The sequence below is a fragment of the Acomys minous genome, assembly GCF_964271855.1.
Source record: "Acomys minous genome assembly, chromosome: 11".
Taxonomy (NCBI): domain Eukaryota; kingdom Metazoa; phylum Chordata; class Mammalia; order Rodentia; family Muridae; genus Acomys; species Acomys minous.
In genome coordinates this window covers 1,921,946-1,940,889 of record NC_140492.1, presented here as the reverse complement: position 1 = coordinate 1,940,889, position 18,944 = coordinate 1,921,946, and the positions used below count along the sequence as shown (strand labels likewise).

Sequence of the window (18,944 nt, the reverse complement as noted above, 5' to 3'; positions counted from 1 at the left end):
CTTGACTCATGCATGTGCCCTCCACTGTCTGCACCCTCCCTGGGATCCCATGCATGTGTCCTCCACTGTCTGCACCCTCCCTGGGATCTCATGCATGTGCCCGCCACTGTCTCAGCACCCTATCTGGGATCTCATGCATGTGTCCTCCACTGTCTGTACCCTCCCTGGGATCCCATGCATGTGCCCTCCACTGTCTGCACCCTATCTGGGATCTCATGCATGTGTCCTCCACTGTCTGTACCCTCCCTGGGATCCCATGCATGTGTCCTCCACTGTCTGCACCCTCCCTGGGATCCCATGCATGTGGCCTCTACTGTCTGCACCCTCCCTGGGATCTCATGCATGTGCCCTCCACTGTCTCTGCACCCTATCTGGGATCTCATGCATGTGTCCTCCACTGTCTGCACCCTCCCTGGGATCCCAGGCATGTGCCCTCCACTGTCTGCACCCTCCCTGGGATCTCAGGCATGTGTCCTCCACTGTCTGTACCCTCCCTGGGATCTCATGCATGTGTCCTCCACTGTCTCTGCACCCTATCAGGGATCTCATGCATGTGCCCTCCACTGTCTGCACCCTCCCTGGGATCTCATGCAGGTGTCCTCCACTGTCTGCACCCTCCCTGGGATCTCAGGCATGTGCCTTCCACTGTCTGCACCCTCCCTGGGATCTCAGGCATGTGCCTTCCACTGTCTGCACCCTCCCTGGGATCTCATGCATGTGTCCTCCACTGTCTGCACCCTATCTGGGATCCCATGCATGTGTCTTCCACTGTCTGCACCCTCCCTGGGATCTCATGCATGAGCCCTCCACTGTCTCTGCACCCTCCCTGGGATCTCATGCATGTGCCCTCCACTGTCTCTGCACCCTATCTGGGATCTCATGCATGTGTCCTCCACTGTCTGCACCCTCCCTGGGATCTCATGCATGTGTCCTCCACTGTCTGTACCCTCCCTGGGATCCCATGCATGTGCCCTCCACTGTCTGCACCCTCCCTGGGATCTCATGCATGTGCCCTCCACTGTCTCTGCACCCTATCTGGGATCTCATGCATGTGTCCTCCACTGTCTGCACCCTCCCTGGGATCTCATGCATGTGTCCTCCACTGTCTCTGCACCCTCCCTGGGATCTCATGCATGTGCCCTCCACTGTCTGCACACTCCCTGGGATCTCATGCATGTGCCCTCCACTGTCTGCACCTTCCCTGGGATCTCAGGCATGTGCCCTCCACTGTCTGCACCCTCCCTGGGATCTCAGGCATGTGGCCTCCACTGTCTGCACCCTCCCTGGGATCCCATGCATGTGGCCTCCACTGTCTGCACCCTCCCTGGGATCTCAGGCATGTGGCCTCCACTGTCTGCACCCTCCCTGGGATCTCAGGCATGTGGCCTCCACTGTCTGCACCCTCCCTGGGATCTCATGCATGTGGCCTCCACTGTCTGCACCCTCCCTGGGATCTCATGCATGTGTTCTCTACTGTCTGCACCCTCCCTGGGATCTCAGGCATGTGCCTTCCACTGTCTGCACCCTCCCTGGGATCTCAGGCATGTGCCCTCCACTGTCTGTACCCTCCCTGGGATCTCATGCATGTGTCCTCCACTGTCTGCACCCTCCCTGGGATCTCATGCATGTGCCCTCCACTGTCTGCACCCTCCCTGGGATCTCATGCATGTGCCCTCCACTGTCTGCACCCTCCCTGGGATCTCAGGCATGTGCCCTCCACTGTCTGCACCCTCCCTGGGATCTCAGGCATGTGTCCTCCACTGTCTGCACCCTCCCTGGGATCCCATGCATGTGGCCTCCACTGTCTGCACCCTCCCTGGGATCTCAGGCATGTGTCCTCCACTGTCTCTGCACCCTATCTGGGATCTCATGCATGTGTCCTCTACTGTCTGCACCCTCCCTGGGATCTCATGCATGTGCCCTCCACTGTCTGCACCCTATCTGGGATCTCAGGCATGTGCCCTCCACTGTCTGCACCCTATCTGGGATCCCATGCATGTGTCCTCCACTGTCTCTGCACCCTCCCTGGGATCTCATGCATGTGCCCTCCACTGTCTGCACCCTCCCTGGGATCTCATGCATGTGCCCTCCACTGTCTGCACCCTCCCTGGGATCTCATGCATGTGCCCTCCACTGTCTGCACCCTCCCTGGGATCTCAGGCATGTGTCCTCCACTGTCTGCACCCTCCCTGGGATCTCATGCATGTGCCCTCCACTGTCTGCACCCTCCCTGGGATCTCATGCATGTGCCCTCCACTGTCTGCACCCTCCCTGGGATCTCATGCATGTGCCCTCCACTGTCTGCACCCTCTCTGGGATCTCATGCATGTGCCCTCCACTGTCTGCACCCTCCCTGGGATCCCATGCATGTGGCCTCCACTGTCTGCACCCTCCCTGGGATCTCAGGCATGTGCCTTCCATTGTCTGTACCCTCCCTGGGATCCCATGCATGTGTCCCCCACTGTCTGCACCCTATCTGGGATCCCATGCATGTGTCTTCCACTGTCTGCACCCTCCCTGGGATCCCATGCATGTGTCCTCCACTGTCTGCACCCTATCTGGGATCCCATGCATGTGTCTTCCACTGTCTGCACCCTCCCTGGGATCCCATGCATGTGTCCTCCACTGTCTGCACCCTCCCTGGGATCCCATGCATGTGTCCTCCACTGTCTGCACCCTCCCTGGGATCCCATGCATGTGCCCTCCACTATCTCTGCACCCTCCCTGGGATCCCATGCATGTGCTCTCCACTGTCTCTGCACCCTCCCTGGGATCCCATGCATGTGTCCTCCACTGTCTGCACCCTCCCTGGGATCCCATGCATGTGCCCTCCACTGTCTGCACCCTCCCTGGGATCCCATGCATGTGCCCTCCACTGTCTGCACCCTCCCTGGGATCCCATGCATGTGCCCTCCACTGTCTCTGCACCCTCCCTGGGATCCCATGCATGTGCCCTCCACTGTCTGCACCCTCCCTGGGATCCCATGCATGTGCCCTCCACTATCTCTGCACCCTCCCTGGGATCCCATGCATGTGTCCTCCACTGTCTGCACCCTCCCTGGGATCCCATGCATGTGCCCTCCACTGTCTGCACCCTCCTTGGGATCCCATGCATGTGCCCTCCACTGTCTGCACCCTCCCTGGGATCCCATGCATGTGCCCTCCACTGTCTCTGCACCCTCCCTGGGATCCCATGCATGTGCTCTCCACTGTCTCTGCACCCTCCCTGGGATCTCAGGCATGTGCCCTCCACTGTCTCTGCACCGTATCTGGGATCCCATGCATGTGTCCTCCACTGTCTGCACCCTCCCTGGGATCCCATGCATGTGCCCTCCACTGTCTGCACCCTCCCTGGGATCTCTTGCATGTGCCTTCCACTGTCTGTACCCTCCCTGGGATCCATGCATGTGTCCTCCACTGTCTCTGCACCCTCCCTGGGATCCCATGCATGTGTCCTCCACTGTCTGCACCCTCCCTGGGATCCCATGCATGTGTCCTCCACTGTCTGCACCCTCCCTGGGATCCCATGCATGTGTCTTCCACTGTCTGCACCCTCCCTGGGATCTCAGGCATGTACCCTCCACTGTCTGCACCCTCCCTGGGATCTCATGCATGTGCCCTCCACTGTCTGCACCCTCCCTGGGATCTCAGGCATGTGCCCTCCACTGTGTCTGTACCCTCCCTGGGATCTCAGGCATGTGTCCTCCACTGTCTGTACCCTCCCTGGGATCTCATGCATGTGTCCTCCACTGTCTGCACCCTCCCTGGGATCCCAGGCATGTGTCCTCCACTGTCTGCACCCTCCCTGGGATCCCATGCATGTGTCCTCCACTGTCTGCACCCTCCCTGGGATCCCATGCATGTGCCCTCCACTGTCTGCACCCTCCCTGGGATCTCAGGCATGTGTCCTCCACTGTCTGCACCCTCTCTGGGATCTCATGCATGTGGCCTCCACTGTCTCTGCACCCTCCCTGGGATCTCATGCATGTGGCCTCCACTGTCTCTGCACCCTCCCTGGGATCTCATGCATGTGGCCTCCAGTGCTTATGAGCAGCACTCAGAGCAGTTGGCCACTGTGCAGGGGTGCTATGTTGCTTCCTACTGATTGTATTCCACAAAACTGTGACCCCCCAGAGGGTAGGCGTGTCTGTTCTGCTCATCCTTAAAAGAAACTGCTCTGAACTAATCTGGACACTCAGCCCTGCTTTATTTTCAAGCCCTGCTTTGAAGACAGGTCTGGCCCAAGCTTGCTTGCTTGTTTCTTTATATTAATACATTTTTTGTTTTATGTTTATGGGTATTTTTCCTTCCTGAGTGCAGTGCCTGTGAGTCCAGAAGATTCTGTCAGAGCTATAGATAGTTTTGAGCCTCCATGTTGGTGGTAATAACCAAACTTGGGTCCCTGGAGCTTATCTTCTTAAACAGTAAGCCATCTCTGCAGCCTCCCTTCCTAAAGCAATAAGATAGGAGAACAGTCATGCGTACGTGCCCATTCTCACCATAAACACGAACCCTGGGACAAGCGCTTCAGAACTGTGTCTCACAAAGTTGAGGAACCATGGCCACCCCCTCACCCCCACAAGTCACCACCACATGAAGTGTGCCGTCCGGGAAGCTGCCTTGCCAGAATTCTCTGTGTTCAGCTTTGCCACTGCCAAGATTTAGGACGATTTGATTCCACAGTCAAACCCCTGAATTTAGTGTCCTAATGTATAATGGGTGTTTAAATAATCACCTGTTTCTTCAGTGGTGCCAGGGTTCAAGTGCAGGGTCTCCTGCGCACTAGGCTTTACCACTGAGCAGCTGCAGCCACTCCAGGGACTTAAAATATCTGTAATACAATCTCTCCTGAAGGCCCCACTCCTATGCAAGGAGCCCGTTTTTATCTGAGCCCTATCTGACTGTGTGGTTTCATTCCTAATTCACTCTGGCTGTCTGGAGACAGGAGGTGCCTGCAGGAATTCCTGCCCATCCTATGTGCTTGGTTGTAGTTCCTCGGTTGTCCAAGAGGGCAGACTTTATAGCCCATGTTTTCCTTGGACACTACTGTTTTCTCATGTTAGGAGGTATGTGAATATCATGGCTAAAGGGTACAGTGCACACAGTACACCAGAACTCCTCCAGTGTATATTTTTAACTGATAATTTACCTGCCTGTATTTGTGTTGAAACTGTGGCATTTTCTTCTTTCCTTGCCATTTTGAGCTGCCCATGTCCTAACTACCAAATCAACAAGCACATTACCAACCACATTTGGATTTGGAGGGAAAAAAAATCAGAAAATTGTAATGTCTGTTTTTTCCTTTCAGGGGCCTTAGAAATGATACTGGAACCAACCATATTGCAAACTCAGAGTTAAGAGGCATTGCCTGGCGGGGACCAGAACTCTGATTTGCAGAAGCAGGCTCACTGGGAAGGCTGATCTACTCAGACTTTGCAAACACTTATTGCAGGCAGCAATCACTGCTAAGAATACAGTGGCTGGGCCTGCTTTGGGGGCTGGAGAGATGGCTCAGTGGCTAAGAGCACTGGCTGTTCTTCAAAGGCCCTGAGTTCAGTTTTCAGCAACCACATGGTGGCTCACAACCATCTATAATAAGATCTGGTACCCCCTTCTGGTGGGCAGGCACACATGCACGCAGAATATTGTATACATGATAAATAAATAAATCTTTAAAAAAATGAAGGACCTACCTATCCCAGTATGGCAAGGCCACAGATCTATTCCAAGGAGTGCTCTGTTGTTGGCTGACTCTAGGGCATTCTGAAGTAAGCCATGTGGAAGTTTGTATGAGCAAAGGGTAGGCCCCCATAGGGTAGTCCCCCATAGGGTAGTCCCCCACAGGGTAGGACCCCATAGGGTAGTCCCCCATAGGGTAGTCCCCCACAGGGTAGGCCCCCATAGGGTAGTCCCCCACAGGGTAGGACCCCATAGGGTAAGTCCCTCACAGGGTAGGACCCCATAGGGTAATCCTATACATAGGGTAGTCCCCATAGGGTAGTCCTATACATAGGGTAGTCCCCATAAGGTATTCCCACATAGACTCTTGGACTTGAATGCTTGTTTCCCAGTTTGAAGTGATGTTTGGGGGACATTATGAAACCCTCGGGAGCTGGGGCCTAGCCTGAGGAAGTACAACACTGCTTTGTGGTTGAAGATGTGATCTCTCAGCTTCCTGCTCTGGCTGCCCGCTGCTGCTGCGCCTGCCTGAGCTTATCGTCTCTCTCTCTCTGGAACTGTAAACCGACATAAACTCTCTCTTCCACAAGCTGCTTGGTCACTGTGTTTTATCATTAGCAATGAGAAGTAGCTGCTCCAAGAGCTAACGGTTCCCTCACATTTGTAGCACTTTAAATCCCATACACTGTGAAACAGGTTTGTCTCTCTAATAGGTGTGAACCTGAGTTGGATCAAAGGAGAGCCTCCTTGGGGAAATGGCCGGTAGTGATGCTCATTACTTCTCCCCTGCATAAGCTTAGTGGTGAAGCCATGAGCCTTTAGAGCTGCCATCGCCCATAGGGCCCAGAGCTGACCATCCGACATGTGATGCCCTCAAGCTTCCTTTCAGATAAACAGGGCTCAGCAAGTGTTGACCTGCGGTGGGCTGCAAGGCCCTTCCACGGAGGCTCAGCAAGCGTTGACCTGCAGTGGGCTGCAAGGCCCTTCCACGGAGGCTCAGCAAGCGTTGACCTGCGGTGGGCTGCAAGGCCCTTCCACGGGGGCTCAGCAAGCGTTGACCTGCGGTGGGCTGCAAGGCCCTTCCACGGAGGCTCAGCCAGTGTTGACCTGCGGTGGGCTGCAAGGCCCTTCCACGGAGGCTCAGCAAGCATTGACCTGCGGTGGGCTGCAAGGCCCTTCCACGGAGGCTCAGCAAGTGTTGACCTGCGGTGGGCTGCAAGGCCCTTCCACGGAGGCTCAGCCAGTGTTGACCTGCGGTGGGCTGCAAGGCCCTTCCACGGAGGCTCAGCAAGCATTGACCTGCGGTGGGCTGCAAGGCCCTTCCACGGGGCTCAGCAAGCATTGACCTGCGGTGGGCTGCAAGGCCCTTCCACGGGGGCTCACATACCTTTAGCCAGCGGCTCCACAGTGATGATCTCGCTGCTGTTGCCCCTTCCGGCCGAAGTCACTGCCACCACCCACACACTGTACTGGCGATTTCGACTCAGGTTAGGAATTCTGTAGGAGAAGGAGTCGGGCGAGGCCTCGAACTCACTGGTGACCTGTGATGAGAGACAGAAATGTTCCCTCACTCACAGAAGCCAGTGGTGTGATAGCTTCCTAAAAGAATGTTTACTAACATATTGCCTAAAGTGCCAGGTGAAGCCTACGTCAGCGGGCACCCTCGGAAGGGCTGGGTTTTCAGCATGAGCTATAATAAATTTAGGTGGTCCACAGCCTATGTCACCATGCAAAACTTTTGATAATCACCCACCCAAGGAGCAATAAGACTGTCTCCAAAGATCACAGAACACAGTGTGACGGCATCTTAAAGGCTTTGTTTGTTGGCTAATGGATGGCAGCGATCTCTCTGAGGCGGCAACCAACAAGGCTGATTGCAGCTGCAGGGGCGTCTAACTTAGAAGGAGGCTTCGGGCTATGGCCCATGGGGAATGCAAGAGGAGGCAAGCAGCCTCAGGGAGCTGAAGGGACAGGACTGAGTAGCAGCTCACAGGAACAAGGACCAGGGATGAAAAAGATGGACACAGGAGATTCCTGAGATCCGGGGAGGGTCCGTGTGTGTGTGTATGTGTGTGTGTGTGTGTGTGTGTGTGTGTGTGTGTGTGTCTGTGTGTGTGTGTGTGTGTCTGTGTGTGTGTGCGCGCGCGCGCATATCTGCTCAGTGGCCACACGCACAGGAGGGGGAACACCTCAGCACAGGAGAAGGGCCACCTAAAAGGGTCTGAAGTCAGAACTCAGTGCTCACAAGGTTCTGCCATAAGCTGAACAGTGGCTGCCTCCAATACTGGACATCAAGGCTCTGAGCACTGGGTTAATACAAGGCTCTTACCTCAGAAGTGAGGAACATTTAGCTCAGGATTGCAACAGTAGCCTAATCTGGCCTAACAAGCCACAAAATCAAGAACTGGAAAGATGAAATGATTATTAGCTAACAACCACATCTCAGAGGAAGGCAAAGAATATTTATAGGAGTTAGAATATCTACCACTCAAACAGGTAACATCCCCAGTGACATCCAGTAAAACCTAACTGTATATGAACAACATCAGTATTACACAGAGGAGTGGGTAAGTAAAATGTTATATGAAATCCATGTAATCAACTCAGCCCTAGGAAGGATGGAGAACCGCTACATGCTACAATGTGGAAATACACCGCTAAGCAAAAGAAGCCAATTATAAATTTTCACAAATGTAAATGTCTTTTAATTAAATGTCTAGAGTAGACAATGCATATCCAGTAAGTAGATGAGTTGTCAGGGGGCATTGTGGGAAAAGAGAGCAGGGGGTCACAGCTTTTCTTTTTAGGGCGACATATCATTCTCATTTTTCAAAGGGTTAAGGGTCACAGGGTGCAGAGAATCCACTGACCTGATCACTCTGAAAGCATCCAATCTATGCTATATAAATGACCTCCTGAAAAGCCCATCATGAAAAACTTCTGGGATTCCAAATTAGAGAAATCATAAGTCATGGAAAAATAACTGTATATATATGGATATATATATGCATAATCTATTAAGGTTGATTTTTGCAAAGTCGGTAAAGCAGTTTTATAATTATAGTACAGGAATATTATAATTTCATAGGTTAAAAAAGCTTAAATTGAAAGGTACATGACACAAAAACACTTGTTAAACTCAAAAGAAATTGTACCCTCTCACACACATATGGGAAGCACTATCTAGACTGGGTAGGCCATTAAAAACAGATGACATGAAGATGGAGGCTGTGGGGGAATGTAGGGAGAATTGAAAGGAAAATGGAGGGCAAATATATTTATTTCATTGTGTGAAATTATCAAGAACAAAGAACAATTATAAAAACCACAGAAGACTAGATTGTCAGCAGACAGACTGTTTTCAGGAAAACCTGTAGCAAGTATTGTGCCATCGTAATAGGGTGAATACAGGCAGCAGAGACAAGCACATAGAACAACACTACACACTGACTACAGGAGACGGACAAGCAGGGCACCAGATCTCTGCGGCAGGAAAGGAAGGGGCGGGGCCACAGGAAGGAAAAGCGTGACGAAGAAACCCTGAAAACCTAGAGACACAAGAAACTCAGTGATCTTCAGCCAAAAGAAATAAAGTCACAGGAAGGACAGCATGGCCACAGCACAGGAAGGAATCCTAAAGACACCCAGAGCATCTGTGGAGTCCAGAGGGGCTGACCACAGAGGGCACTCAAAGATGTGTGTACACTTAGCATAAGATGGCGGTAGGACAAAATCTTTAACAGAAGGAGAAAGTAATCAAACTATACATTCAACATTTTCCAAAATTAAAAGTAAAGCCTATTTAGCTATTTAAGAGACTGGATGACTCTCCCGCAGAGGCACAGCCTAGGGTCCTGCATACAGAGGGAACGGCGGTGGCCCCACTCACACAAAGGCCTCAGATGCCTGGGCACACATCTTGCCTGCACAACCGCCCCTCTGCTCTACACTGCCTACTCCCACCCAACAGCAAACCTCATGACCAGCTCTCTCAGACTAAGGAGATTTTTGGATTGGTTCTTGACTAATTTATGACAGAACTCAGAGACTGTGTGCGAGTGTTTGCCTTGTGTTCCGAGATGGAGTTGTTGCCAGGTTAATTTTTCTAAGCTGCGTGATGTTCCAAGGAACTGAATGAGGTTCTTATTTGGAAAAGAAAGTTTTCATTATTTGAATAACATTAGGAGATCATTGATAGTTTAAAAATAATACGTTGGCATGTGTTTGTAACATACGTAAAAGTGAAACACATGGCCATAGCTCTGTGGTGGAAGTAGCAAAGGAACGCTGTGTCAGGGTTGCACTGCAAGTTTCTGTGCTGTAGGTGAGGTGGGTGGTGGCACTTGGAAGCAGACTATGACAAAGCTGCATGAGAAACCACTGAAATTCCAGCCTGAGGAGGGAAACAAAGCCAGTGGGCCCATGCAAAACTTAAACTGGAGTCATAAAAATGTTTAAGCCATAAGCAAAAAAACCAAACCAAACCAACCAACAACCAAACAAAAAACCCAACCAACCAACCAAAAAACAAAACAACAAAACCAAAAAGTAAACAAACAAACAAAGAAACAAAACCCCAGGGAGTCTAAGCAGACAATTAAAACCAAGTAGCACATTTCCACATTTAACCTAATCACAGCAACAGCTACATTAGTCAAAAGAGGATGAGCCCCTGAATTAAAGAGAAAAAGGTTTTCCACCTGATAGGAAAACAATCGTTGCCCGGCAAGGTGTCTGCAGAGGCAGAGGCAGGCGGATCTCTGTGACTTCAAGCCCAGCCTGGTCTACAAGCAAGTCCAGGACAGCCAAGGGCACACACAGAAACCCTGTCTTGAAAACAACAACAAAAAGCAATAAACAAACAAACAAAACAAACAAAAAACCACCAAAAAATAATAGCCACCAAAAGAGTAAACAAAACAAAAACTCAAAAAAACGAAACTCAATACCCTATAGTAACACCACCAAAATCAACATTGCATCTTCCTTATATCACACAAGGTAGATTCAAGAATGAAACAGTCGAGGAATGACAGGTAGAGGGGCCGATCTGACGCTGATAAGGAGGTCACCTCACCAGAGGCTGGAGTAGTCCTGAACCTTCATGTACCTAATAGCAAGGCTTTGGGTACATAAAGCCAAACTGAAGGAACATCAGAGTTGACCAAGACAGCTCACTGTTGTTCTGTGAGAAGGTGGGGCTGGGGCTGTGTCCACTCTACAGATGAGGACCCTGTAGGGCACACAGAGGCCATAGCACCATAGCAGGGTACAAACCAAACCCGGTTCTGTCTCCACACACCCCACGTAGTCAGTTCTGAACAACCAGCTCTACATGGGCTCTGTCATTCCTGATCAGTGGTGCAACAACCTTACGTAGCTGGGTCATCTGTGAATGGGGACACTAGCCCTGCTATTAAACCAGTTTAACTGTATCTCTTTATTGTCCATCCAACCCTACAATTCCCCAAGTGAAAAATATCAAGGCTTGTTCACAATCAGTTCTCTAGCTTTCAGGAGTAATGATTGGGACCCTGTGGGAATTCCTCAGTCTTTGCACTACACTCCTTAGCGCACACTTGGGTGGACGTTGGCATTTCACTAACCTCAACCCCGACAAAGCGTTCAGACCTCGACTCCCAGAATTTTGGAGGGGATTTGACTCTTTCCTTTGCAAAGTGCAATCTGAGGAGGAAATCCTGAGACCATATGTGAGTGTACTGTGTGAGATTCCACAGGTTTGTTGTTGCCAACTTAGTGTCTCAAGGCCTAGGGATGTGGATATAACCACCGCCTTTATTGAGCATTCAACATCAACAAGGCATTATATACACAAAAAATAAGGATTTTTCTGTAGCAAACACAGCTTTTAGTTAAAACCCAATCTGTATTCTGTCTATAAGAGGTAATTAGTCTTTACTTCCAAAATACATACTTTATTTATGTTTCGCCTACAGCATGAAGCATGACTAAATCAGAAATAAAAAAAAATCATTTCTTATGCAGCTCTGCTTGCTTCACCATTTACACAGAAGACTATCCAAGAACCAAAGAGAAAAAAAGGCTTCTATGTATAGAAACCCCCTCCAATTGGCATGGCATTTCTCTAGAAATTAATTGGGAAATAAGAGTTTAGCTATTCAGTATTTCATAATAGTCCTATGGGAAAGTGATTTACATGATATTTCCACCCTCTGACACCTCTGTCTGCAATAATTAGGTACCGATTTTCTTGTTTGGGTAGTGGGCAAGCAGAAAGCTGTCAACCAAACCATTTATGCAATTGAAGAATCAATTAATTTACTTTGGGCATGTAACTGAATATGTGATTAACATGTCTTTGCTGGGCGTGGTAATGTACACCTTTAATCCCAGTACTTGGGAGCCAGAGGCAGGCAGGTCTCTGTGAGTTCGAGGCCAGCCTGGTCTACAGAGTGAGTTCCAGGACAGGCAGGGCTACACAGAGAAACCTTGTCTTGAAGAATCAAAACCCAAAACCACCATCACAACCACCACCACCACCACCAACAACAACAAAAAAACCAACCAAACCAACAAATAAACAAAATAAAAAAAATTCTGTGAACTTGGAATCTGAAGGACATACAGTTTAGAGAGCTACACTTGGAATGTGAAGGCTAGCTATGAGGCAGAGGCTAGCCCTGATTGCCACAGGGAGCCATATGTTTTAGGACCTCTACCACTTCCAGAGTGAGGCTGGGTACTGACACCCATCCATGGGCCCTAGCGGGGGGGGGGGGCAGGGGGACGGGACAGAAATGGCCTCCTGGGAGAGGAGATGCCATGTCAGTGTCCAACAGAACCCTGCCTGTGGATGGTGGGTACAGCCAGGGCTGGCCCTTTAGAAGAAAAGGTAATTGTTAAGAAGGAAAACAGAAAAACCATCAGAAGCCAATTCAGTGGACAAATCAAGGAAAGGTCTCTTTCCTTGAGCGTGGCCAGAGCTGTCGGTCTGAAGAGGTGCGTTACATCTAGATTGCCTAGGAAACATGTCTCACAATATTTTAGTGTGTGCTGTAACAGCAGCGACTGCATTTACATGACAATCATTTTCTTCCTGTCAGCTATCATATTTGCAATGGTCCGGTATCACCCAAGGCAGCTTGCTGAGTTTTACATACATTGTTGTTACATGGCTGTCCTTTCTGAATACTGGGCATGTTCAATTTGATAGATTTGACTTCTGGATTTTCCCCCAGCACTTCAGTGGTAGCTGCATCAAAGACCTTGACGTGTAGAAGAGGCTGGAGGAACAGAAAGGAGAGCAGGGATTCCCTATGAGGTGTGACAGGATAGAGGGGTGAAGCAGGGTGGTGGTGGAGGGAGACACTTAATACGTAATATGTGGTGTTTTCAGGGTTAATAGATCACAAATGACAAAAAAAAAAAGGTGGAGAGGTGGGGAGGGCACTTTAAGTGTTTAACTAATGATCAAAACTGAAGACATGGCTCAGTGGTTAAGAACAGTGGCTGCTCTTCCAGAGAACTGGGATTCAGTTCCTAGCCCTCACATGGCAGCTCACAAGCGTCTGTAGCTCCGGCCCCAGGGGCTCAGATGCCTTTTTCTGGCCTCCATTGGCACCAGGTATGCTCAGGGTGCACAGATGTCCACGCAGACAAAATACCCAACCACATACAAAGTGAGCATTTAAGGGTTCAGGTTGTTACACACATGCCCTCAGAGAAGCTGTGACTACTGGCACAAGACCATCCCGAGAGGAAGCCAGTTAAAAATGCCAGCATAGGAGGATCCAAGATGGTGGTGCCAAACACGCACGATATCTGATCTGCAGGACAGAGACTAGGAACCCAGATGGGAGCTACAGACCGCAAGACCTGGAGAGCCCTAGGTGAGAGAGGTCCACACAGTGCAGAGCACAGCTGGCTCTGGCTTCAGGCCATCCAACTGGCCCACAGAGGATGGGTGCGCAGTCCCCAGAGTCTGGACCCATACCTGTCTGCAAGCTGCAGCCACAGACTCAGTATCTGGGACTGAACTGTGGGCAGTGAAGCACTAGAGTCTGGATCTGCTGGCTGGGGAGAACCCAGGAAAACTGGTGGCTCTGACCTCAGACCATCCCACCAGTCCACAGAAAGCCCCATGGGCTGGCGACCACTCGGGCACAATATCCACAGCCCAGCCCAGCCTATCGTGCCGTGCCTTACCTGCACTCTTTCTCTCTCCTTCTCTGACTTAATGACAACTGGGTCAGGGAAGAAATAAATAAAGAAATGAAAGACTTCCTAAAATTCAACGAAAATGAAGGTACCATATTTCCAAATTTATGGAACACATTGAAAGCAGTGCTAAGAGGAAAATTCACAGCACTAGGTGCCTTCATAAAGATATTAGAAACATCTCATATAGGCAACTTAATGACACATCTGGAAACCTTAGAAAAATAAAAGAAGCAGAAACACCCACGAGGAGTAGACAGCTAGAAATAATTAAACTCAGGGCTGAAATAAATAAATTAGAAACAAAGAGAACAATTCAAAGAATCAACAAAACCAGGAGCTGGTTCTTTGAGAAAATCAACAAGATAGAAAAACTGTTAGCCAAACTAACTAAAAGGCCAAAGCCAAACTAACTAAAAGGCCAAGAGACACTATCCAAATCAACAACATCAGCAATGAAAAGGGAGACATAACAACAGACACTAAAGAAATACAATGAATCATTAGGTCCTACTTCAAAGGCTTATATGCCATAAAATTTGAAAATCTAAAGGAAATGGACAAATTTTTTGATCAATTCTACTTGCCAAAGTTGAATCAAGATCAGATAAACAAATTAAATAGTCCTATTTCTCCTACAGAAATAGAAGCAGTCATTAAAAGTCTCTCCCCCTTCTCAAAAAAAAAAAAATCCCAAAACAGATTTTCAACTCAGAATTCTACCAAACCTTCAAAGAAGAGCTAATACTGATACTCTTCAAGCTACTCAACAAAATATAAATGGATGGAACATTACCAAATTCATTCTTTGAGGCCATAGTCACTTTAATACCTAAACCTCACAAAGACCCAACAAAGACAGAGAATTTCAGACCAACATTTCTTATGAAAATTGATGCAAAAATACTCAATAAAATATTCACAAACTGAATCAAAGAACCCATAAAAGATACCATTCACCATGACCAAGTAGGCTTCATTCCAGGCATGCAGGGATAGTTCAATATACAGAAATCCATCAATATAAACAAACTGAAAGAATAAAACCTCACAATCATCTCCTTAGATGCCAAAAAAGCATTTGACAAAAATCCAACACCCATTCATGTTTAAAATTTTGGAGAAACCAGGGATACAAGGCACATACCTAAACATAATAAAGGCTATATACAGCAAGCCAATAGCCAGCATCAAATTAAGTGGAGAGAAACTCAAGGAAAATCCTCCTTTCCCCATATCTCTTCAATATAGTTCTTGAAGTTCTAGCTAGAGCAATAAGACCATAAAAGGAGACCAAGGGGATCCAAATGGGAAAGGAGGAAGTCAAATTATTCCTATTCACATATGATTTGATAGTGTACATAAGTGATGCCAAAAATTCCACCAGAGAACTCCTATAGCTGATAAACACCTTCAGCAAAGTGGGTGGATATAAAATTAACTCAAAAAAGTCAGTAGCCTTCCTGTATACAAATGATAATCATGCTGAGAAAGATATTAGGGAAACTACACCCTTCAAATTAGCCACAAGTAATAGTAAGTAACTAGGAGTAACTCTAACCAAGCAAGTGAAAGACTTGTTTGAAAAAAAATTCAAATCTTTGAAGAAGGAGATTAGAGATGACATCAGAAGATGGAAAGATCTCCTTTGTTGGTGGATTAAGAGAATTAACATAGTAAAAATGGCCATTTTACCAAAAGCAATTTACAGATTCAATGCAATCCCTATCAAAATACCTACACAATTTTTAAAGACATTGAAAGATCAATTCTCAACTTTATATGGAAAAACAAAAAACCCAGAATAGCTACAAAAAAAATCTGTACAATAAATGATCCTCCAGAGGACTCTCCATACCTGATCTCAAGCTGTACTATAGAGCAACAGTAATTAAAACAGCATGGTACTGGCATAGCAATAGGATGGTTGATCAATGGAATCAAATTGAAGACTCAGAAATAAATCCACAAACCTATGGACACTTTATCTTTTTGATAAAGAAGCCAAATCTATTAAATGGAAAAAACGTATATCTGCAATAAATGGTGCTGGTCTAACTGGATGTCTACATGTAGAAAAATTCAAGTAGATCCATATTTATCACCATACACAAAATCAAGTCCAAGTGGATTAAAGACCTCAACATAAAATCAGAGACACTAAGTCAGTTAGAAGAAAAAGTGGGGAAGAGCCTGGAACACATTGGCACAGGAGACAACTTCCTGAAAAGAACACCAACAGCTTAGGCTCTAAGGTCAACAATTTATAAATGGGACCTCATGAAGCTGAGAAGCTTCTGTAAGGCAGAAGACACTGTCAACAGAACAAAGCGACAGCCTACACACTGGGAAAAGATCTTCATCACCCCTACATCTGACAAAAGACTAATGTCCAAAATATATAAAGAGCTCAAGAAATTAAACACCACCAAACCAAATAACCCAATTAAGAAATGGGGCTCAGAATTAAACAGAGAATTCTCAACAGAGGAATATTGAATGGCTGAGAAACACTTAAAGAAATACTCAATATCCTTAGTCATCAGAGAAATGCAAATCAAAACAACTCTGAGATTCCATCTTACACCCAGCAGAATGGCTAAGATCAAAAACTCAAGTGACAGCACACGCTGGAGAGGATGTGGAGATAGGTGAACACTCCTTCATTGCTGGTGGCAGTGCAAACTTGTATAACCACTTTGGAAATCTATCTGGCACACTCTCAGAAAACCGGGACTAGGGCTACCTCATGACTCAGCTATTCCACTCCTTGGAATATACCCAGAAGATGCTCCATCACATAACAAGGGCATATGCTCAACCATGTTCATAGCAGCCTTAATCATAATAGTCAGAAACCGGAAACAAACAAAATGTCCCTCAATCCAAGAATGGATAAAGAAACTGTGGTACATTTATACTACGGAATACTACTCAGCTATTAAAAACAAGGAACTCCTGAAATTTGCAGGCAAATGGATGAAACTAGAAAGGATCATCCTGAGTGAGTTAACCCAGACCCAGAAAGATACACATGGTATATACTCACGTATAATTGGGACACTAGCACAACATGGATGTCCCTGAAAGTCTTCACTTAGCAGGAGATTGGGATAGATGCTGGGACTTCCTATTGGGACTCCAGGTGAGAGAGGTAAGGGAGAATGGGGAAATAGAAGGACCCAGGGTGTCCTAGAAACCTACAAGAAGACCATCAAGGCTGGCGGATATGGACCCAAGGGGTCTGCTCAAACTACTGTACCAACCAAGGATAATGCATGCAGTAAACCTAGATACCTTATTCAGATCTAGCCAATGGACAGCACATTCTCCACAGTTGTGTGGAGAGCAGGGACTGACTCTGACATGAACTCTGGTGTCCCCTTTTTGACCTCTTCTCCTTGGTGGGGAGGCCTGGTGGCACTCAGAGGAAGGGGAAGCAGGCTACCAAGATAAGACTTGATAGGCTGTGATCATATGGTGGGGGCCTCTTCTGCCACAGACCTAGGGGAGGGGAATAGCATGAAAGAGGAAGGGAGAAGGAAATGGGAAGATACAAGTGAGGGGATAACATTTGAGATGTAATCTGAATAAATTACTTAAAAAAAAAAATAAAGTGCCAGCACAGATGGGGGAAGGGTCCACGAGCTCCCGTCCCTAGCTAAGAAGCTTTCACAGTTTATGGCTGTGGGGAAAGAAGAGAGGCAGGTTCCCACGCCCCAGTGGACGGCCCTACACTTATGCACGTTCGGGCAGCACTGAAGAGACTCAGTGGGTTAAAATAATACAAATAAATAGAAAAAAAAAGAGGCTGTGGAGTCGGGCGGGAAATGTGTTGGGGGGACTGGACGGGAAGAGAGGAGGCAATAGGACTAAGAGGCATTGTGTGCACATCAGCAACACTGTAAGAAGTAAAATATTACTTAAAAGACATTTAAGCTTCTGAACATTTTTTTCCTTCCCTTAGATTTTTATCTATTAAGTCTTTTCTTCAGAGTTAGGACAGGAATAGAAGATTCTAGATCTTACTATATGCCTGAAGAGTGACTTGGTGTCCAGGCACAGGGCCCTCTCGCCACAGAACTCCTTGGTTCTCAGAGAGAAAGTGGTGTGCCCCTGCTGTGCGCAGCAAGATGCTACAGGGGAGACTTTTGGGCACTGGGCTGCCAATGGCTCTACATCTATCATTTTGTTAGCCATCTCAGGAGAAGGCTGCCCCTTCTCACGTAAAAAGCGTGAAAATCGTGACTTTACCAGAGTCCAGAAGTAATCTACACCTGTCGTCAAATCATTTCTCGGATGATGTGAAGTGGGTGCTTATGTCTTGGCCCATCAGAGGGGATGGAGAAGGACGGAGCTGCTCTAGCCGATGCTACGTGACACGGACAGCCCGTGACGTTCTCCCTCAGAGGCTGGCATTCTGTCTGAGGATGCACACCTTAAAATCTCTTTACTCAAATATTACGATTATATTTAGCCCTGTGGGAGGGCACGAGGGCACATGTAAGCACCTCTGAACTAGAGTGTGGGGGCCAATGGGAGAGGAGCAGTGTCAAGAATATATAAACTTTATGGCTCCAGAAGGCTGTGGGCCTAGTATATGAAGAGTATGAAGAGGCCAATTGGCAGCAAGGAAGTCTGGGAACTTCGCAGTGTGTGTGTGTGTGTGTGTGTGTGTGTGTGTGTGTGTGTGTGTGTGTGTGTGTGAAAACCAGGGGTGTGCAAATGTTTGAGAAAGCACACTACAAAAATAGTCTGTAAAGGTAAGGTGAGGTCAGTTATCTTCCAACTTTTCTGCCAGCTCTGGACCCTTCCCCTTCCTTGGAAACACTTTTTCTTAATTTTTATTTTTAAAACTGTATCTCTTCCTACAGTCCACATGTCCCTATTCAGTTCCTTTTGCGGGGACACAAGAGTCTGGATGCCCCAGAGAGCGATGTGGTGTAAGAAACAGATGGAGACTGCACATTTTCGGTATGAGGTGTTCTCAGAGTTCATCTGACTCACGGATGAGCAGGAGGCCGGCACCTCTCTCCCTCAGCTGTGGGCTGCCCCTGCTTGTCTCG

General features: G+C 48.0%; 1 protein-coding gene across 3 annotated transcripts in view; it reads right to left on the bottom strand.

Moving 5' to 3' along the window:
• Positions 1-18,944, bottom strand: part of DSCAM (DS cell adhesion molecule) — a 580,894-nt gene that overhangs the window by 68,498 nt on the left and 493,452 nt on the right. For 2 of the 3 annotated variants that reach the window (XM_084800820.1, XM_084800821.1), the window contains exon 21: positions 7,067-7,220. In XM_084800820.1, the coding sequence (XP_084656946.1) occupies positions 7,067-7,220 (154 nt within the window). Of the gene's footprint in view, positions 1-7,066; positions 7,221-12,821; positions 12,945-18,944 lie in introns of all 3 variants that reach the window. The other variant, XM_084800819.1, reaches the window with a different exon arrangement.